Source organism: Poecilia reticulata, chromosome 16 (assembly GCF_904066995.2).
Source record: "Poecilia reticulata chromosome 16, P_reticulata-male-v2, whole genome shotgun sequence".
In the NCBI taxonomy this organism is placed as follows: Eukaryota; Metazoa; Chordata; class Actinopteri; order Cyprinodontiformes; family Poeciliidae; genus Poecilia; species Poecilia reticulata.
Genome location: NC_088845.1, coordinates 20,026,541 through 20,048,225, shown reverse-complemented (window position 1 = coordinate 20,048,225; position 21,685 = coordinate 20,026,541). Strand labels below are relative to the sequence as shown.

General features: G+C 41.5%; 2 protein-coding genes across 8 annotated transcripts in view; one reads left to right on the top strand and one right to left on the bottom strand.

Annotated features, from left to right (window-relative positions):
* The window catches only part of kmt2bb (lysine (K)-specific methyltransferase 2Bb), a 34,482-nt gene extending 19,834 nt beyond the window's left edge, over nt 1-14,648 (top strand). For 2 of the 3 annotated variants that reach the window (XM_008432414.3, XM_008432413.3), the window contains 18 exons: nt 406-516; nt 649-725; nt 865-1,079; nt 1,161-1,264; nt 1,363-1,500; nt 1,675-1,833; nt 1,925-2,042; nt 2,149-2,227; nt 3,019-3,179; nt 3,452-3,619; nt 3,710-6,677; nt 8,366-8,466; nt 8,627-8,764; nt 9,178-9,430; nt 9,668-9,775; nt 10,828-10,911; nt 11,738-11,867; nt 11,961-14,648. In XM_008432414.3, the coding sequence (XP_008430636.1) occupies nt 406-516; nt 649-725; nt 865-1,079; nt 1,161-1,264; nt 1,363-1,500; nt 1,675-1,833; nt 1,925-2,042; nt 2,149-2,227; nt 3,019-3,179; nt 3,452-3,619; nt 3,710-6,677; nt 8,366-8,466; nt 8,627-8,764; nt 9,178-9,430; nt 9,668-9,775; nt 10,828-10,911; nt 11,738-11,867; nt 11,961-12,236 (5,388 nt within the window). In that variant the 3' untranslated portion in view covers nt 12,237-14,648. The remainder of the gene's footprint in view (nt 1-405; nt 517-648; nt 726-864; nt 1,080-1,160; nt 1,265-1,362; nt 1,501-1,674; nt 1,834-1,924; nt 2,043-2,148; nt 2,228-3,018; nt 3,180-3,451; nt 3,620-3,709; nt 6,678-8,365; nt 8,467-8,626; nt 8,765-9,177; nt 9,431-9,667; nt 9,776-10,827; nt 10,912-11,737; nt 11,868-11,960) is intronic. The other variant, XM_081616955.1, reaches the window with a different exon arrangement.
* Nucleotides 14,649-19,896, bottom strand: igflr1 (IGF-like family receptor 1). Of its 5 annotated transcripts, none has more exons than XM_008432411.3 (8): nt 19,685-19,894; nt 19,413-19,605; nt 19,172-19,199; nt 19,046-19,093; nt 18,104-18,155; nt 17,946-18,021; nt 16,489-16,595; nt 14,649-16,307 (listed from the first exon to the last, which is right to left on the bottom strand). In XM_008432411.3, exons 1-8 carry the CDS (start codon nt 19,776-19,778, stop codon nt 15,979-15,981), a joined length of 927 nt encoding a protein of 308 aa, XP_008430633.1. In that variant the 5' UTR covers nt 19,779-19,894; the 3' UTR covers nt 14,649-15,978. The 5 variants fall into 5 exon arrangements, with proteins under 5 accessions (XP_008430633.1, XP_008430632.1, XP_081473094.1 ...); XM_008432410.3 differs by having other exon boundaries at nt 16,489-16,593; nt 17,941-18,021; nt 19,685-19,893; XM_081616968.1 differs by lacking the exon at nt 19,046-19,093 and having other exon boundaries at nt 16,489-16,593; nt 17,941-18,021; nt 19,685-19,896.
* Between the last annotated feature and the right edge of the window lie 1,789 nt (nt 19,897-21,685).

The window sequence follows — 21,685 nt, the reverse complement described above, 5'->3', positions numbered from 1 at the left end:
GTTGGGGACTCGTCAGCTTTTTTTTAAAATCTTCACATCCCTCTAACCTAATACAGGTTAGAGGGATGCTGCTGCTGAGGTCATTTAAAACTGCATAAGTTTTTATTTTGTTTTATTTATGTACCCACTCTGATGCATGACAATCCAGTTCAGATGTGATATTACATATTTTAAAGATTTAGATTGATTGATACGTTGAATGATCTGTAAAATAGCCCTTTGGAGTCTGAAGCCACAATCTAAATTATTGCTCCGTTTGGTGATCTATGCAACAGACAGTCAATAAAGCCTGTTTATTGTTTTGTTTTCAAATGTTCTGAATGTTAAGAATTTTCATGCGTGTGCTTAAACTCTAAATGGTAACATCCGTGGCTAAGTGAATCCTGGTGGTGTTGTCTTGAATAGAAAATGTTCCACGAAGATGTGGTTCAGGTGATACGAAAAAGGCTGGAGCAAGAAGACCACCTCCCAGAGGAGAAACGACCCACAGCCCTGGCGCGCTCTTACTACCTGAAGGTACTGCAAGTCGCAGAGTTCACTTCAGTTTCCTCTAGCCGTACACAGAGGGGGATTTGTTTTGCACTTAAAGCAAAAAGGCCCGTATTGTTGTGCTTTTGTGTAAAAATGGAAAATGTTATTTATTTTTAGCTCCTTGAAGAGGTGTTTAACTGGTTCAACAGCCAAGACCCAAAGTTGTGGAACCTTTCTACCAAAGACGTGCCAGCGTGAGTAGTGATGATATATTCCTCGTCATAGATTGGCACCTTAAAACAAGACTTACTTTCTTCAGTCTTCATGTGTCTGTTCATTTCAGTATTTACACAGCTGCAAGTTGAATTCAAATGTTTTTGGTCTCTGTTTCAGAGGGATGCTGTCGACGGCTGTTCACCCTCCCACGACAGAGCATGTTTATGCCCAGTGGCAGGAGAGGAAGGAGTCTAGGCCTCCGCTGGGCCTCCTTCAGGATGACAACGGACAGCAAAGCTTGGACATAAAGGAGGAGGAGGCAGCTACCCCCACGTCAGGGGACTCGGCAAGCCAAAACCATTTCAAAAATAGCCGAGCAGCCAAGCTCAAAGGCAAGTCTCTCATTCTGAGGTCACAGTGGAGGTTTTGAGAGTGTTTGGGGCTCAAAGTGGTCATGTTTGTGGTTTTCGTAGGGAAGAGAGGTAGACTTTCAAAAGCTGACTTGGACACAGGGTGGTCGAAAGATGACGAAAGGCAGTGCTCTCTGTGCCAAAAATATGGAGACCTCAAACCCAATGTAGGAAATTCAGTAATTTGCATCGTTGTTTTTTTTTTATATAGCTGCTCTCGCTGTGTTACAGGGTAACTTAGTGCTCTGTGTTTGTTTACCTGTAGGAAGCTGGCAGGCTGCTCTACCTGGGCCAGAATGAGTGGGCCCATGTCAACTGCTGTTTATGGTCTGCTGAGGTATTTGAAGAAGATAATGGCTCTCTGCTGCATGTGCACAGCGCTGTGACAAGGGGGCGATTGATGGTCAGTAAACAAATTTGTATATTTCTAAAAATAAATGGACATCTGAGTGTGTGTGTATATGCAGACCAGCTAAAGAATATATTTATTTGTAGGAAAGGAAAGTTTTAACTGTTTGCAGTTTTTGACTCTGCTTTATGCTTTCATCTTCCTCCCTGTCCTTCCTGTTGTCATCAGCGGTGTGAGCGCTGTAATCAGACCGGTGCCACAGTGGGCTGCTGCCTGACGTCATGTCAAAGCAACTACCATTTCATGTGTGCGCGCTCGCGGCAGTGTGTGTTCCAGGATGATAAAAAGGTCTATTGCCACAAACATCGACATCTCATCACCGGCAGGGTACGTTCTAGACCTCTCTCCGAATGTCTCCTTTTGGGTGCAGCAACCATTTCGACCTGTGGCGCTAAAGTAACTTTCTTCTGTTGTCCAGATGATAACTGGTCAAGAGTTTGAAGTGAACCGTAGAGTCTATGTGGATTTTGAAGGGATCAGCCTTCGCAGAAAGTTCCTGACTGGATTAGAACCCGAACTGATCAATGTGATGATTGGTAAATAGTTCTATTTATATCTGATCTTGTTGCTCTCCTTATGTTATTTTGTCTATGTTATGCTAATTTTGGCCTAATAATCGATATTCCTCTTGTTTGTTTGCAGGTTCTCTGCAGATTGACGAGTTGGGTATGCTGTCTGAACTGTCTGCCAACAAAGGCAAACTGTTTCCTGTCGGTTTTCAGTAAGTTGCAATTTGCCCTTTGAGCTTTTAAGTGTATCTGAAAAGCAAATGTGCTGCAAAAAATATGTAAATTAAAATAAATAGATGAATAAATCAAATAAAAGCATGTAGAGGTGCAATTCAAGAAATCAAAACATGATATAAACATTTGATTTCATTTATGTAATTCACTGAAACTTGTTTTATGTCGATTCATTACACAAACATAATGTATCTAAAGCTTTTATTGCTCATGATTTTCAGTTTGACATAACAGCGAAAAGTTCAGCTTCTGAAAATTTCATGACAAGACTATGGTGTCCAGTGTATATATATGTTTTTTTTTTTATATATATACTTTTACCTTTTGTATTTATAAAAACCATTAATGTCGCCTTATGTGGTATAATTTTTTTTTCAGCACAATCTGAACCGTGCATATTTGTTTCATGGGGATGTGCTGTTATTGCACGTTGAGTCTTCAGTCACATAAAACCATAAAATTGGAGTTGGAAAAAAGTTTCATTTTTCACAAAGGAATCTGCAAACATGTCACAAGACACCAAAACAATGAGCCCACATAACTTCTATTTCTGTCTGTATGCCCCAGCCCATTTATCACTATCAAAAACAAATGATTCAGTCTCCGACTGCGAGTCTCCCTCCTTCTCTTCCAGCTCAAAAAACAAAAAAAAGAGCTTCCCTGCCTGCTGCATTCCCGTTCTTTTCATCATCCTTGAATACATTCTTAATTTATGAATTAATTTAGTTAAAATGGTGCAATAACTTTAGAACATGTGTTCATTTTTCAGGTGCTCTCGGTGGTACTGGAGTACGTTGAACCCTCTGCGACGGTGCAGATACACGTGTAAAATTCGGGAGGTCCGGCCTGTCGTACCAGAGAAGCCTGTTGAGGAAATGCCTGACCAAGGGGACAACCACACTATTGCTCACAGCCCACGTCAGCTGCCTGGTGTGTGATGTAGCGATGAAAAACATTTTTTCCAAAGCGGAATAGAAACTTAATTTATTCTCCAGACCCTCAATGGGAAAATTCAGCTGGAAAACGGAAGCATGCAGATATATTTGAAGATGGCAGTGGCAAAAAAAACCCCTCTAAAGTAATGTCAAATGTGTAATATAGGAAAAAATGTGCAGTTGTTCTAAGAAATGTGGAAAATTGTGCAAATAATAGCAGGATAGTAGATGCTTATATGGTCTCAAATGTTTGGTATGAATTTTCAGAGTGTGCAGCCCAAGAGGTTGAGGAAACAGAAGCCCACCCCCCTGCAGAGGAGTCTCTTGTTCCAGGTCTTCCCACAAAGTCTGATCAGGGTGCAAAACCAAAAGTTCCCAATCATCCCCTTCATCGGAGGCCAGCTGGAGGATTGTCCCGTCCTCTGCCAAGCCCAGGTCTGTTCATTTTTTAAAGATCACATTTAAATGTTTGTAAACTACTCGGTAAAACAAATAGTCTGACGCTGTCTTTTTTTTTCTGTTTAGGTGTAATCCAGACTAAACCTCACCACATCCTGACCATTAGTGATCTGGAAGAGACACGAAGAGCTCGCCGTCACAGCCCACACTCACAGACCCCGTCCCTAAGGAGTCACATGCCCCCCCCTCCCGTGGCTTCATTAACTGGACCCATTACCCTCCGTGCTGGGAAATCTGCCCACCCCACCTCCCCGTTGTTTCCGCTTGGTGTTTCAGATAACCTGATGAACTCAACCCGCTCAGTTGGAGGAAGAAACGCTCCCTCGGTCCGCTCCACTTCATTCTTCCCTCAGTCTCACTGGCAGGACAACACAGCCTCCACCCAGCAGTTACCCAGAAACCGCCTGTCGTTTGATCTGAGTGGTTCAGACTCGGTTGAGGTGCCGCACAACTTTTTAGCTTCGCCGGAGCCCGAGGACGTCTCTCCGACCAACGGCGCTTCGCCCCACGGAGATTTAGACAAAAACGACGACCAGTTCCCCTACGGCTCCTTTCACCGAGATTCCAGTATGAGTCTGGGTGAAGAGATGCGGACAGAACTGGAGATTGAAGAAACGCTTCTGAACGAAGGAGTGGCTATGAACTGCGGGGGGCAGATAGTGGTCGAAGGCGACGATTCAGAGCAGTTTTGGGGGAGAACCAAAGAAGTACACAAGAGGAAACCCCTCGTTCCAAATCTTCCACGTTCTGCTGCCTCAGCAAAGGAAGACCTGGGAAGCACCTCTTCGGATGATGATATGGAGCACTATTTAAACTTCTCACGAACTGTAGTCAGCTGCCCGGTGTCCAAAGATCGATCCAAGTCTCCTTCCTCTTCTTCTTCTACCCGGCCCTTGGCTCAGCTGGACGGGATAGATGATGGTACTGAGAGTGATGCGAGTGTAGCAGCCACTGATGATGCCCAGAAAGTCGAAGGACCCGGGAAAAATCAGATACAAGGAAAAACCTCTAACAGTAAAAATCCTCCTAAAATTATTAACAGCTCAAGATTAGCTAATCTGTCATTTGACAATAAGCCATCAGAACCTTCAGTTGCCAGAAAAAGTACGACTGATAATCCCACCCCACGTCCACCGCTGTCCTGTGACACCTCAAGCACTCCTTCAGTAGATCGAGAATCTGTACTTCCTTCTCCAGTTGTTGAGTCTCTTCCAAACTTGCTCACTAAGGTGCCTGGGACGTCATATTCAGAGGAGTTGTTGTCCGGTTCCAGTTTAGGTTTTGCCTCTGAGGCGCCTCTTGTACTTGAGAAATGCGAGGGCAGCTCAAGTTTTACCGAACTACTTCCGGTTTTGCAAGAAACTGAAAATCAAGAGGCTGAAACCTCTAAAGTCCAGAACTCTGAGTCTGAAGGTCACAACTTGGCTTCCTCAGCTGAGGGCTCTGCTGTTTTGATGAACCACATGGCGTCTAATCTGCTGGATTCAGCTGAGAATAACCAGAGCCCCATGCTAGGGCTCCTCCAGCCCTCCCCGTTTTTGTCTACCGACGCTCAAAACCCCTCGCAGTGTCTTGTAGATTCTCTTGAGGTGTATTCTTGTTTACAGGATTTCAGTCAACCTCCTCTGACCAGTATCACACTTCAGCCCGTGACGATACCTCAAGAATCCCCCAGCTTCCCGTGCATCGAACCTTTGTCCGCTAAGCTAACGACCCTCACTCCTGTAGAAGCTATTAGCCAAACGCAGCTAAGCGACCCTCAGAGTGACCCAGCACTACCGGTCGCGTTAGGTGCTGGTTCCCCATCTGAAACCTGTGCAGCTCTGTTTCCCACTCAAACACAGCCATTCAGTTCTGCCACTGCTGTCTCTTCCTCTGGTTCTGTATCGACTCTTCCCGGCCTGCAGAGTTCAGCCGCCGCACCGCCGCTGCAGACCACCTCCGCTCCTGTAGTCCTAAACGGTTTCAGCTCCTCCTCCGTGCAGAAGGAAGCCACGCCCAGTCACACCATCTCCATCAACTTCTCCACTCCAAGGCCAGCCATCGAACCCCACCAGCAGGTGTTGCCCCAGGCGTTACCGGGCCACGCCATCCTCACAGTGAAGGAGGTAGGCGGTCCGAACGTCGATCCCACTCCTCACGTGCTGCTGGTCAACCGCCTTGGGCAGATCTTCGTGAAGAACCCCGAGAGCAACACCTTCCAGCTGCCCACCCCTCTCTCCCCGTCATTTAACTGCGTCACCCAGATCGCCAGCCTTTTGCAGAGCAATGCTCTTTCAGCCACGCTGGCCGCAGCCGGGAGCATGACGGCTCCGCCAGCCGCCGCCAGCGTGACGTCAGTCCCTGCTCCCTCCACGCCTGCAGCTCAGAACCCGGCCACCGTCACACAGCTGCTCGCTCACAACACCAACGGCCCCGTGGCCTCTGCAAATTCGAAAAAGTCCAGAAAAAACACAAAAACTCCAAAAGACGAAACGGTCTCGGAGCTGAAAAAACCAAAGAAGAAGAAAGAGTCAGGTTCATCCAGAAAATCCAAGTCCTCCAAGGCTGCAGGACAGCCTGCCTTGTCCACTGAAAACGTCCCGGCGAGTCCTGCCGAGAGCGCCCAGGCCATCATCAACCAAGCGATGGCGAGCAACTACACCCCCAAGTGGAGCGGGCTCCGGACAATGAGTCCATCGTCGCTGGTTTTACCTCCCGGCCTTCTAATTGAACCCGAGCCTCCGGTGTCGCCACGTTCTCCCTCACCACCAGCCCCGCCGCCTCCGGTGCCCCCGCCTCCGGCGCCTCGCCCTCGCTCTCACGTTCGCATGAAGAGGGTGTCTTCGCTCTCGGACCGCATCGTCACAAAGAAGTGTAAAGTCGACTTCTTACCACCTGAGAGCGTCAGTGAAAAGGAGGAGCCCAGGAAGCCGGCTTTTCCAAGCGCGTCCAGCAGAGCCTCGGGGGTACGCATCAAAACCCCGACCGTGAAGGGGGTCCTGAACGTGGATGAGCTGAAGGACGAGCACATGAGTGATTCTGATAGCTCTGGGTGAGTTTTTATTCAGTGACACTAAAACCTTAAATTCTATTTAGTTTTTTTTTTTTTGTTGTGTTTTTATTTTCTTGTTCTTTTTTTTTGTAATGAAAAAGCTAATCAGTAATTAAAAAACAGGGCTTAAATGTTACTCCATTTGTAATTCAGAAGGGAAACAGTGGTTTTTCTATTGGGAGCAAACGTTTCAGTTGAATGGAAAATAATTTTAAACGTCAATCCGCCCAGAGGTATGACTAATTTTGGGCTTAACTTTAGCTATTAAAAGAAGAAAGAACGAATATAAAATAACAGAACATTTTGTCCAAAGAACATTTGCCAAGAGATTTTATTACGGTAGGCTTGCTCAATTTAACAAAGTTGATTTTTAGAACGTTTTCTAAAAATACCACATTTTTAGAAAACGTTCTAAAATGTGGTAGACAAATCCGCATTTGTCATTGCGGATTTCCGCAATGACAAATGAGCTGTCACATGTTAAATTATAGCCATCTGTCATTATTCCTTTCCTTAACATTTGGTAACATGAGAAAATGTGAAAAAGTTTCAGACAGCGTGAATGTAACGACTGGCGAGCAACAGTACAAAACACGCTAAACCCTAAAAGATGACAACAACGCAGCGACCAGATCAATTGTAATGTTGCACCACATTCAGCATTTTGCTTTGGCACAGCTGCCTTTTTTTTTATGTTTTTTTTTTTTTTTCTGTAGTTGTTTTTTGATGACACGTCTGGTCTCAGAGCCAAAAACAGACAGTCATCTGGTTTGTGTTCAGCCTGTTTTAGCGAGCTATTTTTGTTTTTTTTCCCAACTCTGAATGTTATTCAACGTTTAGATTTCAGCATATTCAGCTCTGGAAATAAATTAAAGGCAGCTTTTTAGTTTCACTAGTTTTCCACTTATATGTATGTCTTGCTGTAAAATGTCAATTTTACTCTATAAGCAAACTATTTCAATAATTAGCATTGATTTGCAGAAAAAGGCAAATGGATCAAATAAATTTGAGATGGGTTAGAGTTACCGCCAATCAGTATCTAGGATATGTAGATGTTTGATGCGGTGGTGTATTTTTAAGGCTCTTATTGTGAAGGCTGGAAGGGAAGGAAGTTGTGGCCATGTTAATTTTGATGGGTGAATGCGATAAAGCAGAAGCTTGCTAACAGCTCAGCTACATTGCTGGTAGCTGGAACGTTCTGAAGACTGTTCAGATGTTCCAGCTAAATGCTGGCGGTTAATTTTCATTTGCCGCTTGTGCAGCAGGAAGCAGTCAGCAGCTTGTGTTCTTCTCTGGTATGGCGTGAACACAAAAACATTTAAAAGCATTATGTTTTCCAGCCAGTCAGTAGAAACCACTGCTGCAATTTAATACCTGACTCACTGAAAAATCCCCACTTTCTTTCTGCCTTTTGCTCATTTCTGGGTCAGCATGTCTGAGGTTGAAGGACAAAGTTTTTGACGGTTTTCCGTTGTAAGTTTCACCTCTGATGCATATGAACACAATTTTTAAAGCACATAAGAAATGCATCTAGAGACGTAAAATGAAAATAAGAGTTTTGCGGTTTGTATTTCTCAGTAACAAATGATGAACGATGAAAACCTTTTAGATCTCTGCAACCATATTGTGTTGATGCAGTAAATGGAAGTATGCATGTTTTGAAGAGAGATTCCTCTTTACCTCCCCAGGTCTGAGCCCAGGAGCTTCTTGTCTCAGGGTGAACCAGGAAAACAGCAAGCAAGGGAGGCGGTGGGTCACATGAACCTGACCGACTGGAAGAAATACTCAGGTATTCCACAGACACAATCCAGGCCTCTTCTTGTATTTGTTCGCAACGTTCCGTTTGTGGAACTGATACATCTGTGCTCTTGAGAACGTTTTCTAAAAATACCACATTAGCACTCGGATTTCCGCAATGACAAATGAGCTGTGTGAAATGTGACTTTCAGGCTCTGCTTCCACATCAGATGAGGAACCGACACCATCTGATGATGACGAGGGATGTCCAACAAACAAAGACCAGCCACATCTGCGGTTTGAGATTACCAGTGACGATGGTTTTAGTGTGGAGGCAGACAGCGTAGAAGGTAAGAAAAGTCATCAGGAATGACCTTTGACAGTTCTAATCTACTTCTCTTTAGCTTACCACAGTTTTTTTGTAGGGTAGGATCTATGAAAGAGGCTGATGTTTTTATATGTTTTGGCTCATTATCTTGCTGAAAAACACAGGGTGTACACATTTCCAGTCTTTTTGGCAGTGCCAAACACAGTTTTATTAAAACCTCTTGACAGTTCTAAGAATTTATAACAGCATTTGCTCTAACATTTCTGGGTCTTTTGCAAGAGAAACACACCCATAGCAACACAGTTCATCCCTCAAAAACACGAGCAACTCCCTTACATAGTCATTCTTAGTTTTATGCTACACTCCCTTGAATCGTATGATTTTTGTCTTGGCTTGATGCAATCCCCCCTCCCCCCCATCTTTGCTCCTCACCAGTGGCCTGGAAAGCAGTGGTTGATGGTGTGCAGGAAGCCCGAGCAATCGCAAGACTCCGGCCCCTGACTTTTCAGAAAATCACAGGGGCCCGCATGCTGGGGCTGGTCCACGACGCCATCGTGTTTTTGCTGGAGCAACTTGAAGGAGCCCACCGCTGTCAGCGACATACTTTCCGTTTCTTCAAACAGTTCAACCAGGAAGACGACCTGCCCGTCAATCCGACCGGCTGCGCCCGCTCTGAGCTTTACGTCAGGTATAACTGCTTAATAGTTTCACCAGCATTTCTCTTTTAACCTGCTTCTTGTTACATTCACATGCTGAAATATGGAAGCCAGACTGTTTCTGCTCTTGTTTGCACGGAACAAATGTTTGACCTATTTTTTTCCCCAAGCAGATGTGCGATGAGATGCTTTTATCCAAGGGTGGTTTCGATGAAACAAGTTCGACATGACGGCATTTATTCAGACTGTTACCTTGTATGTTTTTACAGGAAGTCTACATTTGACATGTTCAACTTCCTGGCTTCTCAGCACAGACAGCTTCCCGACATCGGCCCATATGATGATGAGGAAGATGAAGTACTTCTGAAGTCCACAAGGTCTTGTATTACGATTGTACATTCTGTTAGGTCTTTGAGAGTCAGAATGAAACTTTTCAGCCAGCAGACGTTACGGTCAAACGGAGAGTTGGCTGGTGTGTTGGTGCTCACAGTTCTTGGAACACTGATGAGCGTTGACTCTCAGGGAACTGATTTAAACATCGTTTTTTTTTTTTTTAAGACCATCAAATGCATTTATTGTTGAAATTAAAAACAAGTTTGTTCTAGGATGTTTATTTTACATTAGCACACGCAATGTGGGTCTTTTAGTTTTGAAGTTAAATTATAGGGATTCAACGATATAAAAATTGCAGATATGGCTGATTGCCAGTATTTGCAGAAGCTATTTATATTATACTAACCTTTTAACACCCCAACAACGAAAACGCTGGCATTGCGTCTCTGTTCAGTTAAACACCCCATCACATCCTGTGCTGAATCACCGTCACATGACCGGCCCCTCTTAAAGCAAAAGGTCAAAGGGGAAAAAGAAGGAAATAAAAATAGGTTGTTGCTGTCGGCCCAGTTTTACTCATCGCCTCGATACCAATATGCAAAAAAAGGATTAACGTGTTTTACCTTTACTAATCAGGACTGAATCTTAACTTACAGTCTGAGCTCTGCTGGATATAAAGCGGCTTATCAATGAACAAAAGAATCACGTAAAAGTGTTTGTTGTATAAATCACTACGGAGCGCCATATTTCGTCTCAGTATTTTTAAAAACAAACGTCTCCAAGGATATTGATTTCCTGTTTTGTTTTTTTTTCTTTCAGTCTGACTACAGAGATTTTTTTTTTCTTTTGCAGACATAAGCTGAAACTAATTCTCAAATGCTTTTTTAAAATTCTAACATTCTAATATATTGGCTGGAAACATCCATTTAATCAATCGGATTAAAAAAAAAAATCAAACCTCTAATCAAAGTTATCAAGATAAAATTACCCAGTTCTAATCTGCTGCTGATTGATTGATGTGCATTTATTAAAATGAATACCACAGAGCTGTAAATGTCTCTGAGTCTATTTTTTTTGTTGTTGTTCCTTCTCTCAGACGGGCTACCAGCTTGGAGCTGCCAATGGCCATGCGTTTCAGACACCTGGAAAGGACGTCCAAGGAGGCGGTTGGAGTCTACAGGTCAGCTGCTTTTACAAAACCAACATGGTTTTATTGCTCACGGTTGCTTTAATAAGAAGAAGCAGTGATCAACAAAGAAAAGCGGCGGCGCTCTACGTCAGCAAAATAAGCTTATGTAGCTTATTTGCACCACCAGTCTTGTTTTTAATGAAACCTGGCGTCTTCCTGTTCCAGGTAAAACAGACATCTGGTTATTCAAGTGTTCAAATTTAAGGGTCAGCTTTTTCCATCGAAGTAAGATGATGACATGCTTATGGTTTCAGTAGTTTGACATTATGCAAACTCTGCCATGACTCTGCTTCTGTGGTATTTTTTGTGAGCGTTGGCATCTCTGCCACTAAATGTGTCCGTCCGGTACGGACATGTTGGGAAGTTAGTTTGTCCAAAATCACATAAGTTATGTACATGAATAAATGAGTATGATCCTTAATGACTAAATTCATTTAGATGACTAGATTGAATGTAGTAGGTTTTGTAGGGGGTCATCACAAGAAGGAAAATGAAGTTGTCAGCATTTTCTTTTTATGCAACAACGAGGAATAGGACTGGGTTCATGCTCAAGTATATACGTGTCCTGATTGTGAAATGTATGTAATTTGTCACATAATAATACGTGTTGTTAGTCAGGTCATTGTAATCCTCTCTGCCTTCACAAAGTAAAAAAAAGAGTCTTACATCCTTGTAGATCCCATGTAGATCTACAAGGATGTAGATCCTTGTAGATCTACATGGGATCTACAAGGAAATGTAAACTTTTTCTTGCAGAATCCCAAACACGTTTTTTCTATTTTTTCCCTCTGACATATTTTCCCCCTTGTCAATGCAGGTCTGCGATCCACGGGCGCGGTCTGTTCTGCAAAAGGAACATCGAAGCTGGGGAGATGGTCATCGAGTACGCCGGCATCGTCATCCGCTCGGTGCTCACCGACAAAAGAGAGAAGTACTACGACGGCAAGGTAGGGCGACTCTCCTCTATGACCATCTTCAGCCTTAGGCTGATCAGGTGTCGGGCCGTCTACAGCGCCGTGTGCCGTGTTCTCCCCATCCAGGGCATCGGCTGCTACATGTTCCGCATCGACGACTTCGACGTGGTGGACGCGACCATGCACGGCAACGCGGCCAGGTTCATCAACCACTCCTGCGAACCCAACTGCTACTCGCGCGTGATCAACGTGGAAGGCCGGAAGCACATCGTCATCTTCGCACTCCGAAAAATCTACCGGGGCGAGGAACTCACCTACGACTACAAGTTCCCCATCGAGGACGCCAGCAACAAGCTCAACTGCAACTGCGGGGCCCGGCGATGCCGGCGCTTCCTCAACTGACGACTCGGTGGGATGTCAAGAGAGTTGAGGATCTTTGGTCACTAAGTAGGCCTTAAAATGAATGTGGCGAGCAGTGGTCTGCACAGCCTGGAGCGAGGATAAACCACTATGACGCTGGCCGGATACACGTGGCTGGTCAGGAATAAATTCCGGGAATTAATGTGGCTTGGAAAGTAAGGAAAATCCAACTTTTGGGACGTCTCCTGACTCGCATTTCCACAGTATGCTTTCTTTTGTTATGAGGATTATTTTATTTGGGTGAGGAACCTCCACATGTTCGACTGCTGCAGCAGTTGGAAAGGAAGTGGTTTTTGATATTTATAACTCGACGTTAAAAGCAGAAACAGAGTTTCTCCATTTTAAATGGAGGATGCCAACACTCACCAAGCCTTATGTGTTTGAAGCATTGCTGAAAATCTGTCAATAGCTACATTTTGGTTCCTGATGAGTTTTGGGATTCATCACCCAGTCGTACTCGCATGTTCACCATTGCTCCATTCAGTTTTTTTTTTCTTTTTTTTTGGTGGTGGGTGCGTTATATCCCCATCTGTGCAGTGGTGATGTCTGTTTTCTTGAGCCATACATTCACCCAATCTTGTATTTATGTGTTTTAATTTACTTACAATCAACATTTTTCTTTTTTTCTTTTTTTTTTTTCTAGATGTAAATTTTGTTTATAACTAAACAACCATGGTGCTAAAGCTTTGAAAGCTTTCTTTTTCTTTAGTTGGACTAAAATGTCTTGAGAATCAGGAATTGTTTCGCTGTACATTTTACTTTCCCTGCTGAGATCACGAACGTTAAACTTATGCACTCAAGCATTACTCCTAAAAATCACTTGTGTGCCGAGATTTTCTGATCATCGTCAATCATCAGCTCGTCTCCATCCACTCTCATCCAGTGTTCAGTTTTAAATCGGATGTCGTAATGTGCTGGTGATAATAGTGTCATAAATATAAAGACAAAAAGCGCGTCTCAAAAAAGGCGGCGAATTTGCTCTGCGTATGTAGCAAACACTACCCAAGCCAAAAGCGAAGATTTGTGGAGGGAAGAACTTTTTTTAAAGTATATATTTTATTCTCTTTTATTCTTTATCTGATGCTTTTTTTTTTTTTTTTTGGTCCTACTGCAATAAAGACTTGGCAGCCCGGCGCTTGCACACGAATAAACATCACCATCAAAACATCACCTTCTTCTTTCTGAGACCTGCTACAGTTTGTCTAGAAGTGGAGGGGAGCACTGGGGATGAAAGCATTGCTACTGAGCGCGTGCGTTCGGCTCCGGTCAGTCGGTCGGCACGGAGCTGATGAGGGGAGGAGGGAGCATTCGGCACCTTTAAAATTGAAAAAGAAAAAAAAAAAGTTCAATGTTGTAAGTGTTCAGTGCTGTTAATGACTAGGCTAAAACAAAATCACGCTGTTCGGCTTGTTAATCGTATTTATTCACCTTTTGATTTGTGTTTTTAATGGTGAAAGGTTGTGCTGTGTATAAAGCAGTGGCGGTCGAGTGTACTGATAAGAGTTCTCCCTCTTTTGTATATTGTTTTTTTTTTTTTTTGTTTGTTTACAGATTATGTCCTGTGTTTCATTTATTTACTTGAATTTTCATTTCAGGCAGTTGTGTCATACATTTAGGCCTTTTATGACTTCCTGAAACAGCTTTTCTTTCTTTCTTTTTTAAAAAGAAGCATTTTTATTCAATTTATTTTTTTATTGTAGAATACTGCCTATCTTAGCATCAGCCAGAGTTAAAAGCGAGCACTGTTTGCCTGTTGGAAACCCATTCTTCTTTCCCCACCTTTCCTGTTTTAGAGTCTCAGAGGAGCAGATTTCCATCATGTTTTCTCATTCGCATGACAGGATGCGATACTGGGTGGGAGCCCCAGATGAGCAGAGTCAGTCCTAACTCCTTTGCAAGGATTTCTACCTCAGCTGCTTAAACAGATGTTTGGGAATACTGATGCAAAAAGAGACTTTGATTTAAAAACTAAAAAAAGCTCGATTTTAATAATCTTGTATGTGCGTGCGTGTGTATATATTGTGTTTTTCTTTTCTTTTCGTTTTTTCTGTGTGCATGGAATGAAGGCTGCAGAAGCACTAGTTAAATGCAGAAGTTATGACCATCTCTCCCAGGATCTGTTAAGAAAGCTGTATGTTATATATACACACCTATATAAATATATATATATATATAATATACATATATATAATAAATATATAAAATAGGGTTATTTTAAAGTGTAAAAGACAAATGAAAAAAATGTCCTCTTTAAATTTACGTCTTTGTTACCATGTACAAATAAACCCTGAGTTTGTAAATATTTGTATATACATTTCTAAACCTGTTTAATTTTCTATGCACTTTTTTTATTTATAATGTTACTTGCTTAATAAAGATGTTAAGATGTTTGAACATATTTTAATTGTTTATTGTAACAAGTCAGTATGATGCTGCAAAAACATAAAGGTAATGGAGTGGAAATGGTACATTGTTTAAATTTTTTTTTTATACATATAAAATAACACTTTACATGTGCCTCTCGGTATGAAAAAATTCTCAGTATAAAAATAAGTCAAGCATAAATGTATGAAAATACAAAGGTAAAAAAAACAATTTCAGAAATCCTTCAACATTTTGGGAGGTATTGTAAACCTTCATTAATACGCCTTAAAATCACGTTTTATTGCACAGACATAATCTCACTGAAAATGGCACTGCTCTCCCAATGAACACTGAAGATGGGGGCTCCAACAAAGCTCCCAGGGCCTTTGGAAGAGAAAAGGGCCCACACCATCACAGAACCTCCACCGTACTTAACAGTGGGTGTCAAGTACGGTGATCATTTTTCATATTGCTTCCAAATGTTAGCTGCTGGGGAAAAAAAAAAGGAAGTGGCCCAATTAGTCTAACCAATGTTCGACAAACTCCACATTTACATTTGAAATGGTAGGACAGAAGCGTTACCCCCAACAAACAACTGGACGAAACGTAGATGCGCTCCTAAATGTGGCAGTTCTCTAGCGGGGAACTCTGAACAGTCGTTTCGCTTCATCATCTCATCCTGCTGAGTCTGTGTGGTCTCAAGATGAACTCTGTTCCTAGTATGGCACAGTTCCAGTTGTTTTAGTGACTGCTTTGACCATGTCTGTGGTTACACTTAGGTGAGTACATTTCCCTGTACCCATGTCCTGATTTACAAAGAACACGTCCTCCCTGCATGAACAGTGCGTCCCCTTAAGAGTTGAAAGCGAGAGAAGTGGGCCTCTGTGCTGCATCACATTTGTATGCCAGAGACGCCCTCTTCCTGGGTTATCGACTACTACAACTTAAAAAGTAAAATACTTTTTTTTTTTTTATGTCCTCCCGTCCCCCCACTGACCATGAGCTCAAATAAAAAGTTGGATTTAAAAAATACACATTATGATGAGATTCTGCTGCTGCACAAAAAGACCATTTGAGGTTGTTCTCTTTTTTTGGGGGCTCGCTTGCCAAGGAATGATGAATTCCTGTCCACTTGCAGCAACTTTAACCCCACGGAAACGCGGATGGACTTCTCTAGAATTTAGTCTGGACTTTTCGACATCCCATTAACCGCGCGTTAGCATATCTGACGCAGATGGGTGGGAGCTGTTCTTGTCAAAGTAACTCGAGTTGAACACTAATGTGTTTGAGGTCATGCTCCGTTCCGTTTTAAAGAACGTCGTCGACTCGGTGATTAGAAAGGAAAAAAAGGAAATGCCACTCATATGAAGTTTTTTGGAATAGGCCTGAGTTTTGCCAGAACGCTGATGGCATCGTTGCGATTCATTTGTCTGAGCAGCTTGGCCAGGTGGCCCACCGTCCAGTCAGGCTGCTTGCTGGTGACCCCCTCCAACACGGCTTTCAGGGGGCTTTTAGTGTCCTTCATGGAGTAAGTGTAGGTGATCCAGGTGGAAGGGAAGGAGCAGTGAGACGCCAGATGCTTCGTGCTCTTTATGCCCTGCGTGTCTGGGTCCAGCAGAATCACCAGCTCCTCCAAAACATCGAGATCGTCCAGAACTTTGTGCAAAGGGGCTGACAGGATATCGGCATCTACAAAGAAAAAAAAAAAAAGAAAAAACAGAAGGTAGTGGAAAACTATTACTATGGTGTGTTCTCATCAGGAATTTTTATTGATCTCTTTTGCTGTGTTGGTGTGCGTAAAAGACCGTCCATGTGCTCGATTGTAACTCGGTTGGCTTCGTGTAAGGCATCCGGAGACATTTTCACTCACTTAGCATGTCACACAGAACTTCGCTGTTTCTCTCTGGCTGGATGGGGGAAAATCCTTCATTCTGATACGACGTCCTTCTCCTGTAGAAAGCTTTTTTACACACACCTGTGGAAAGCAAGAAGAGACGTGGAGGTTATTTTTAACTGAGGCGGTTCAGAAACCAACGTTTCCGAGCAGAGGTTCATATCTGCTCATCACGGACGTGAATTTACATCATTTTCAGGCTTTTATATTATTCGCCACCATTCAGCGGGTTTTTTTTTTGTTGGTTTTTTTGTAGCTGTCAAAAACCAGCAACCGACAAACACCTTTCTCCTGAGTCATAGTTGCTTGTAAATACTCATATTCTTAAAAAATAAAAATAAAAAATCATTATTCTTATCACTTTGTGCAATGCACCAGCGCTACTGGCAGCAAAACCAACCCTCAGCATGATACTGCCACCATCATGCATGAGCTCTGGGTCAGTGTTCCTATGTTTGAAAGCCTGAAATTCATTGTGGCCAAATAGCTCAATCTTTGTCTTGTCTGACTATAAAACGCATCTCCAGGCAGCATTTTAGGAAGCATTGATGAGGATGGTCGATGGTCAAGGCTCAAGCTTTCAACCCTGACAAAGTTCTGCAGTTTATCGAAACGCTGATAAGCAACGCCAGTGACTCGCATGATGCTTCAGATGTCGTGAAGGGCACCGAGATAAGCTCAGCAGAGTGGTCAGATAAGACACAGCTACAGTGCGTAGCTGCAGTTGTGAGTGTAATTATTAGGGTTTAAAGCTTGAGTAGCCATTTTCATTATTTATTTATTTTTTTTACTTTCGTTTATTTCATTCTGGTAGCAATTAAAAAACTTCAGCGCTGCAGTCAGTTGGAACAGTGGCGTTCAGTTGTTAAACACTGGGAGATTTCTGGAAACATGCTGCCTTGTAATAGTTGAGATTTGTGTCATTTTGAAAGTCATAGGCTGATGAATACTAATCTCTTTCCATCTAACGAGACGATTGTTTCTGAAGAAAACAACAAAAACAATGTGGTAATTCAGTTCCCATCTTCCCTTTACCACAAGCGTTTGCTCATATGGGAAGCTGAAAGAGTCATCATTCAAGCAACAAAATCTTGATGTATTAGCAGGGGCTTCCTGAATTAAATGCGTGCTTGGCGTTTGGAAAACATCAATTCAGCCAAAACAAGCACTCAAGCACACAGCCTGAGGCTTGGGTATTTTCCGCAAAAATCCAACTGAGCTTCAACTAGAAAAGGAAGATTTGTCCAAATATGACTAACGGCGCAAGTTCATAATGAGCCCTGTACATGTGATTTTTGGATCAAAAAAGTGGATTTTTGATCCACTTTTTTTTTTTTTAACCAGGAAGACCGGTTTAAAAAAGTCAAAACTCATTAAAAACCCACATATCCATGAATATCCATGAAGATAGTAACTTGCATTGCATACCTCTTCTTTTTTTCATCATCAAAGCACAAAGAGCAGCAACCAGAAGGATGATAATAATAATTATTATTATTGGTACAGTCCCTTGAAAGAAGAACAGAGAGAATTTAAGTCACATTTTGGCAACAGAAAATGGGATTTGGAGACTAAAGTTTATGTCACTTACACAGGGCTGCTTGCTGCGAACTCGGTGAGACGGTTGTTATGTATGTTTGAGTCTGAAAAAAAGGGGAAAGAGAAGTTTTCAACATCACCAAAATAACCATTGCTAAATTATCTTCTCACAAGGCAGAAAAATCATAAGTTCAAAGTTGCCATAAATAGATAGAAAACCAGAAAATCCAAAAGTAATGACAGTTTGTGTGCAAGTGAATCGTCTACTGAAAGGGGGAATTCAGAGTAACAACATGAGCTCCTCCATTCCTGTCTATACAGATGGTTCTAATTTAGAGTACATTTCTGTCTGAGAAGCTAGTGAAGCTTTTGGCATTGCTTAAAAGGCGAAGTTTATTTAAAAGCAGATTAGAGGGGGGAAAAAGTCATTAAATGTTCAAGTGTTAAACTTTTCCCTTTTCCTGTTACTTAGCTGGATCATAACCTAATGGGGTGATTTCAAAAAACCCGTTTCTCAAGCAGGAAAACTGGAATATTTACAGATTCCAAAAGTCGGGCAACTTCGTGCAACACGTGAAGCAACTCTCAGAAACAATGACTGTTTGGGTTGATCAACCAAAAAACATTGGGCTGTTTTCGCTCCGTTTTTGTGGAAATTTAAAAAAATAAATAAATAAAAATTACAAGTTTTCCTTCAAGTTTTGATTTAAAATTGAATGCGCAGGATATACCATAAAGCGGATGTTTTCTCTATTTCATTCTAATATACTAGAAGGAAATGAATCTGCTGCTAACATTTTGTATTCATCATTATATCTTACGCAGAAAGATGCGTAAAAGTAACATTTCATGGAAACCTAAATAAAACTTCACCACAAACAGCCATGTCGCTGGGGGATTTTTTTTCTTTCTCAAACATGTGGGCATATGTCCTACTTATTTCCTGCACAAACCAAAATAAACTGCAGATAAAGTGACGATCGGAAAAAATTACCGTTGCCGCAGTGCTGAGTGATGTTGCTGCATGGGTGGTTATAGATTTCTAAGGAAGAAGCAAACGTTGATGCGATGCAAGATAAAGATAAAGTAAGTCAAAGTGAACCAAAGATAACGGACTCACAGGGAGGGGGGTTGTTGTCGACTCATTTCTTCAGTAATGCAGAAGCAGAGGAAGACAAAAAAAAATTGCTTTTATTTACTCTGCGGCAAGTTTCACACCGAAAAATCCACTTTGTTGAAAACAGATGATTGTAAACACACACACACACACACACACACACACACACACACACACACAAAAACATGCAAAGAAGATGCAGTTACTTGACAAATAGCTCTGCTGCGGATCGTAGTTTTCTTACCTTATTTCCTGACAAATAATGTCGGATACTGAAGTGCAGTTTTTCACCACAGTAGTGCCAGGAGGACACGTAGAACATTCTCGACAGTAATACTGGCTGCCGTCGTTAAAAGTGTTGGGTTTGCATTTCTTGTGAGTGTCCGTGTGGATCCCACCGTCATCGCCGCGTCCACAATTATTTTCAACTTCAGATCCTGCATAATATAATATAATATAATATAATATAATATAATATAATATAATATAATATAATATAATATAATATATGCATACCAGCTTTTTTGTCACACGGCTCACAATTCCCCTGGTTCCGGTTCCAGAAGGTAGTTAGATCTGTGCATATGTTTGAGTACCCCATCTTCTGCATTCTGTTTCACATGGTGTGTGATGACACGTAATCCTTTATAGTCGAAGGCGGAGCATAATTGTAGAACGGTTCCATTCTGTCGAATAATTGGCTCTCATATCAGGAGATTGGACCTGCTGTAGATGTTCACTAACACCATAGAAACAGACCCCCCCCCCGACTGTTTATTAAATTCTTATTTTAGGTCAGTCAAGACTGCCGAAATTATTTCTATTTGCTAAAAGGAAGAATAATGCTACTATAATATTAGCTTTTTTAATATGTATGTCAGGGTCAAGCATGTTGGATCCACAAGCTTTTTATATTGGTTTGCTGACGTTTTGATTTTTATTTAAACCATTACTCGTTCTGACAGAATTAGTATAATTAGTCAGGTATTTTGTGTGTGAAACAGATCTTTGTGATGGCAAATCCACAGCAACGACTTTGTTGTCCGTTATCCATGTTGTCACATATAGAGAAAAAACAGAGGAGTTTTGTTTTTTTTTGTTGCAAAGTGTTTAAAGTAAAAATGATTTTAAAAAATTAAAAAAAAGAAGTTGAAATGAAAAGATAAAATAAGTTGAGGCCTATTAACAATTAAGTCAAGGTTAAAAAAGGGTGACATTTTACATAAAAGGTACTGGCCTTCAGCCAAATCGATCAAGACAAACCTTTAGCTCCTTGGATGATTTTGTAAATTATGATAATTTAATGAAAGTTGGCATTTTTAATGGACTTTCAATGCAACTTTTAGAGCAACTTTGCATTAAAAGTGCCATTATTTACCGAATGACACTTCATGACAACTGTCATAAACTTTCACAAAGACTTCTTTATGTTCATGACAGGTGTTATGTCATGTTCATGACAGTGTCATATCAGTCTTATGCACACCCCTTCAGATAAAGTGTTACCAGCACATTTTTGGAGGTGAAATTTTACAGGTGATTCTTTTTTTTTGGCAAATCTTAAAGAAAAAAAAAACATACATAATTGCCCATGATCAATATTTAGAGTTATAAATTCATTGTCTAAAATGTCTGGTTCTAATATGACTATTTTTCTTTGTTTTGACATCTTGTCATCTTGACATCTCATTCAAAAAGTAACTGAAGACATATTTATAAAAACACGATAAACATTATGTTTTTCATTATCTGTATCGTTAAAATGATTTATCTCGTTTTATTCGTTTCATGCTCCTACTTTAAGAAACACTTACTGAGTTTTTCTTTGAAAATGCTTCATTTACTGACTAGCTTACTGGTGAACGGTTCTATTTATTTTTGTATTGGACTTAGATTCCTGAAAAGAAGGATATAATATAAACATGGCTTGTAAAAGTTCATCTAATAACTCTGTAGTGAGTTTCTGCTGGGGAAAACCCCCCCAAGGTGGTTAGTCTGACCTTGTGTTGTGGTCCACTGTAACAAAGTCACCTTATACTGGGAGAAACCAAGCCGCCGTTAACTGGAAATGTTGTGCTTGATCAGCCGATTCAACAGGAAAAAGGACAGTCAATTCCTTTTTTTTATGTTAAATCCTTCAACGATTAAACAAAACACTGTAACGTCCATAACATTAAGTTGAACTTTTTTTATTTATTATATTGCCAGAATTGGTTCATTTGGGATCACTTGTTTTAAACTTACATTTGTCATTCAATGGTCATTAACTGTGTATAAACTGATCCTAAGAAGAAGATCTCTTCTTGTGTGATGCCATTTTGTTCATGAAGTTTTATGGCGTTTCAGACATTTTTTTTCATTCACACACCTGTTGACTGGAAAACAGTTTGTGATCTTTAGTCATTTCCATGTAAACTTTGTTGTCATTAACATAATTTTCTTGGAGCTGAAGAGCACTGTAGCATCTTCAAGGTCTTCTACTATCAGTAGGTTTGTTGCTAAAAGTTAGGAAACTGT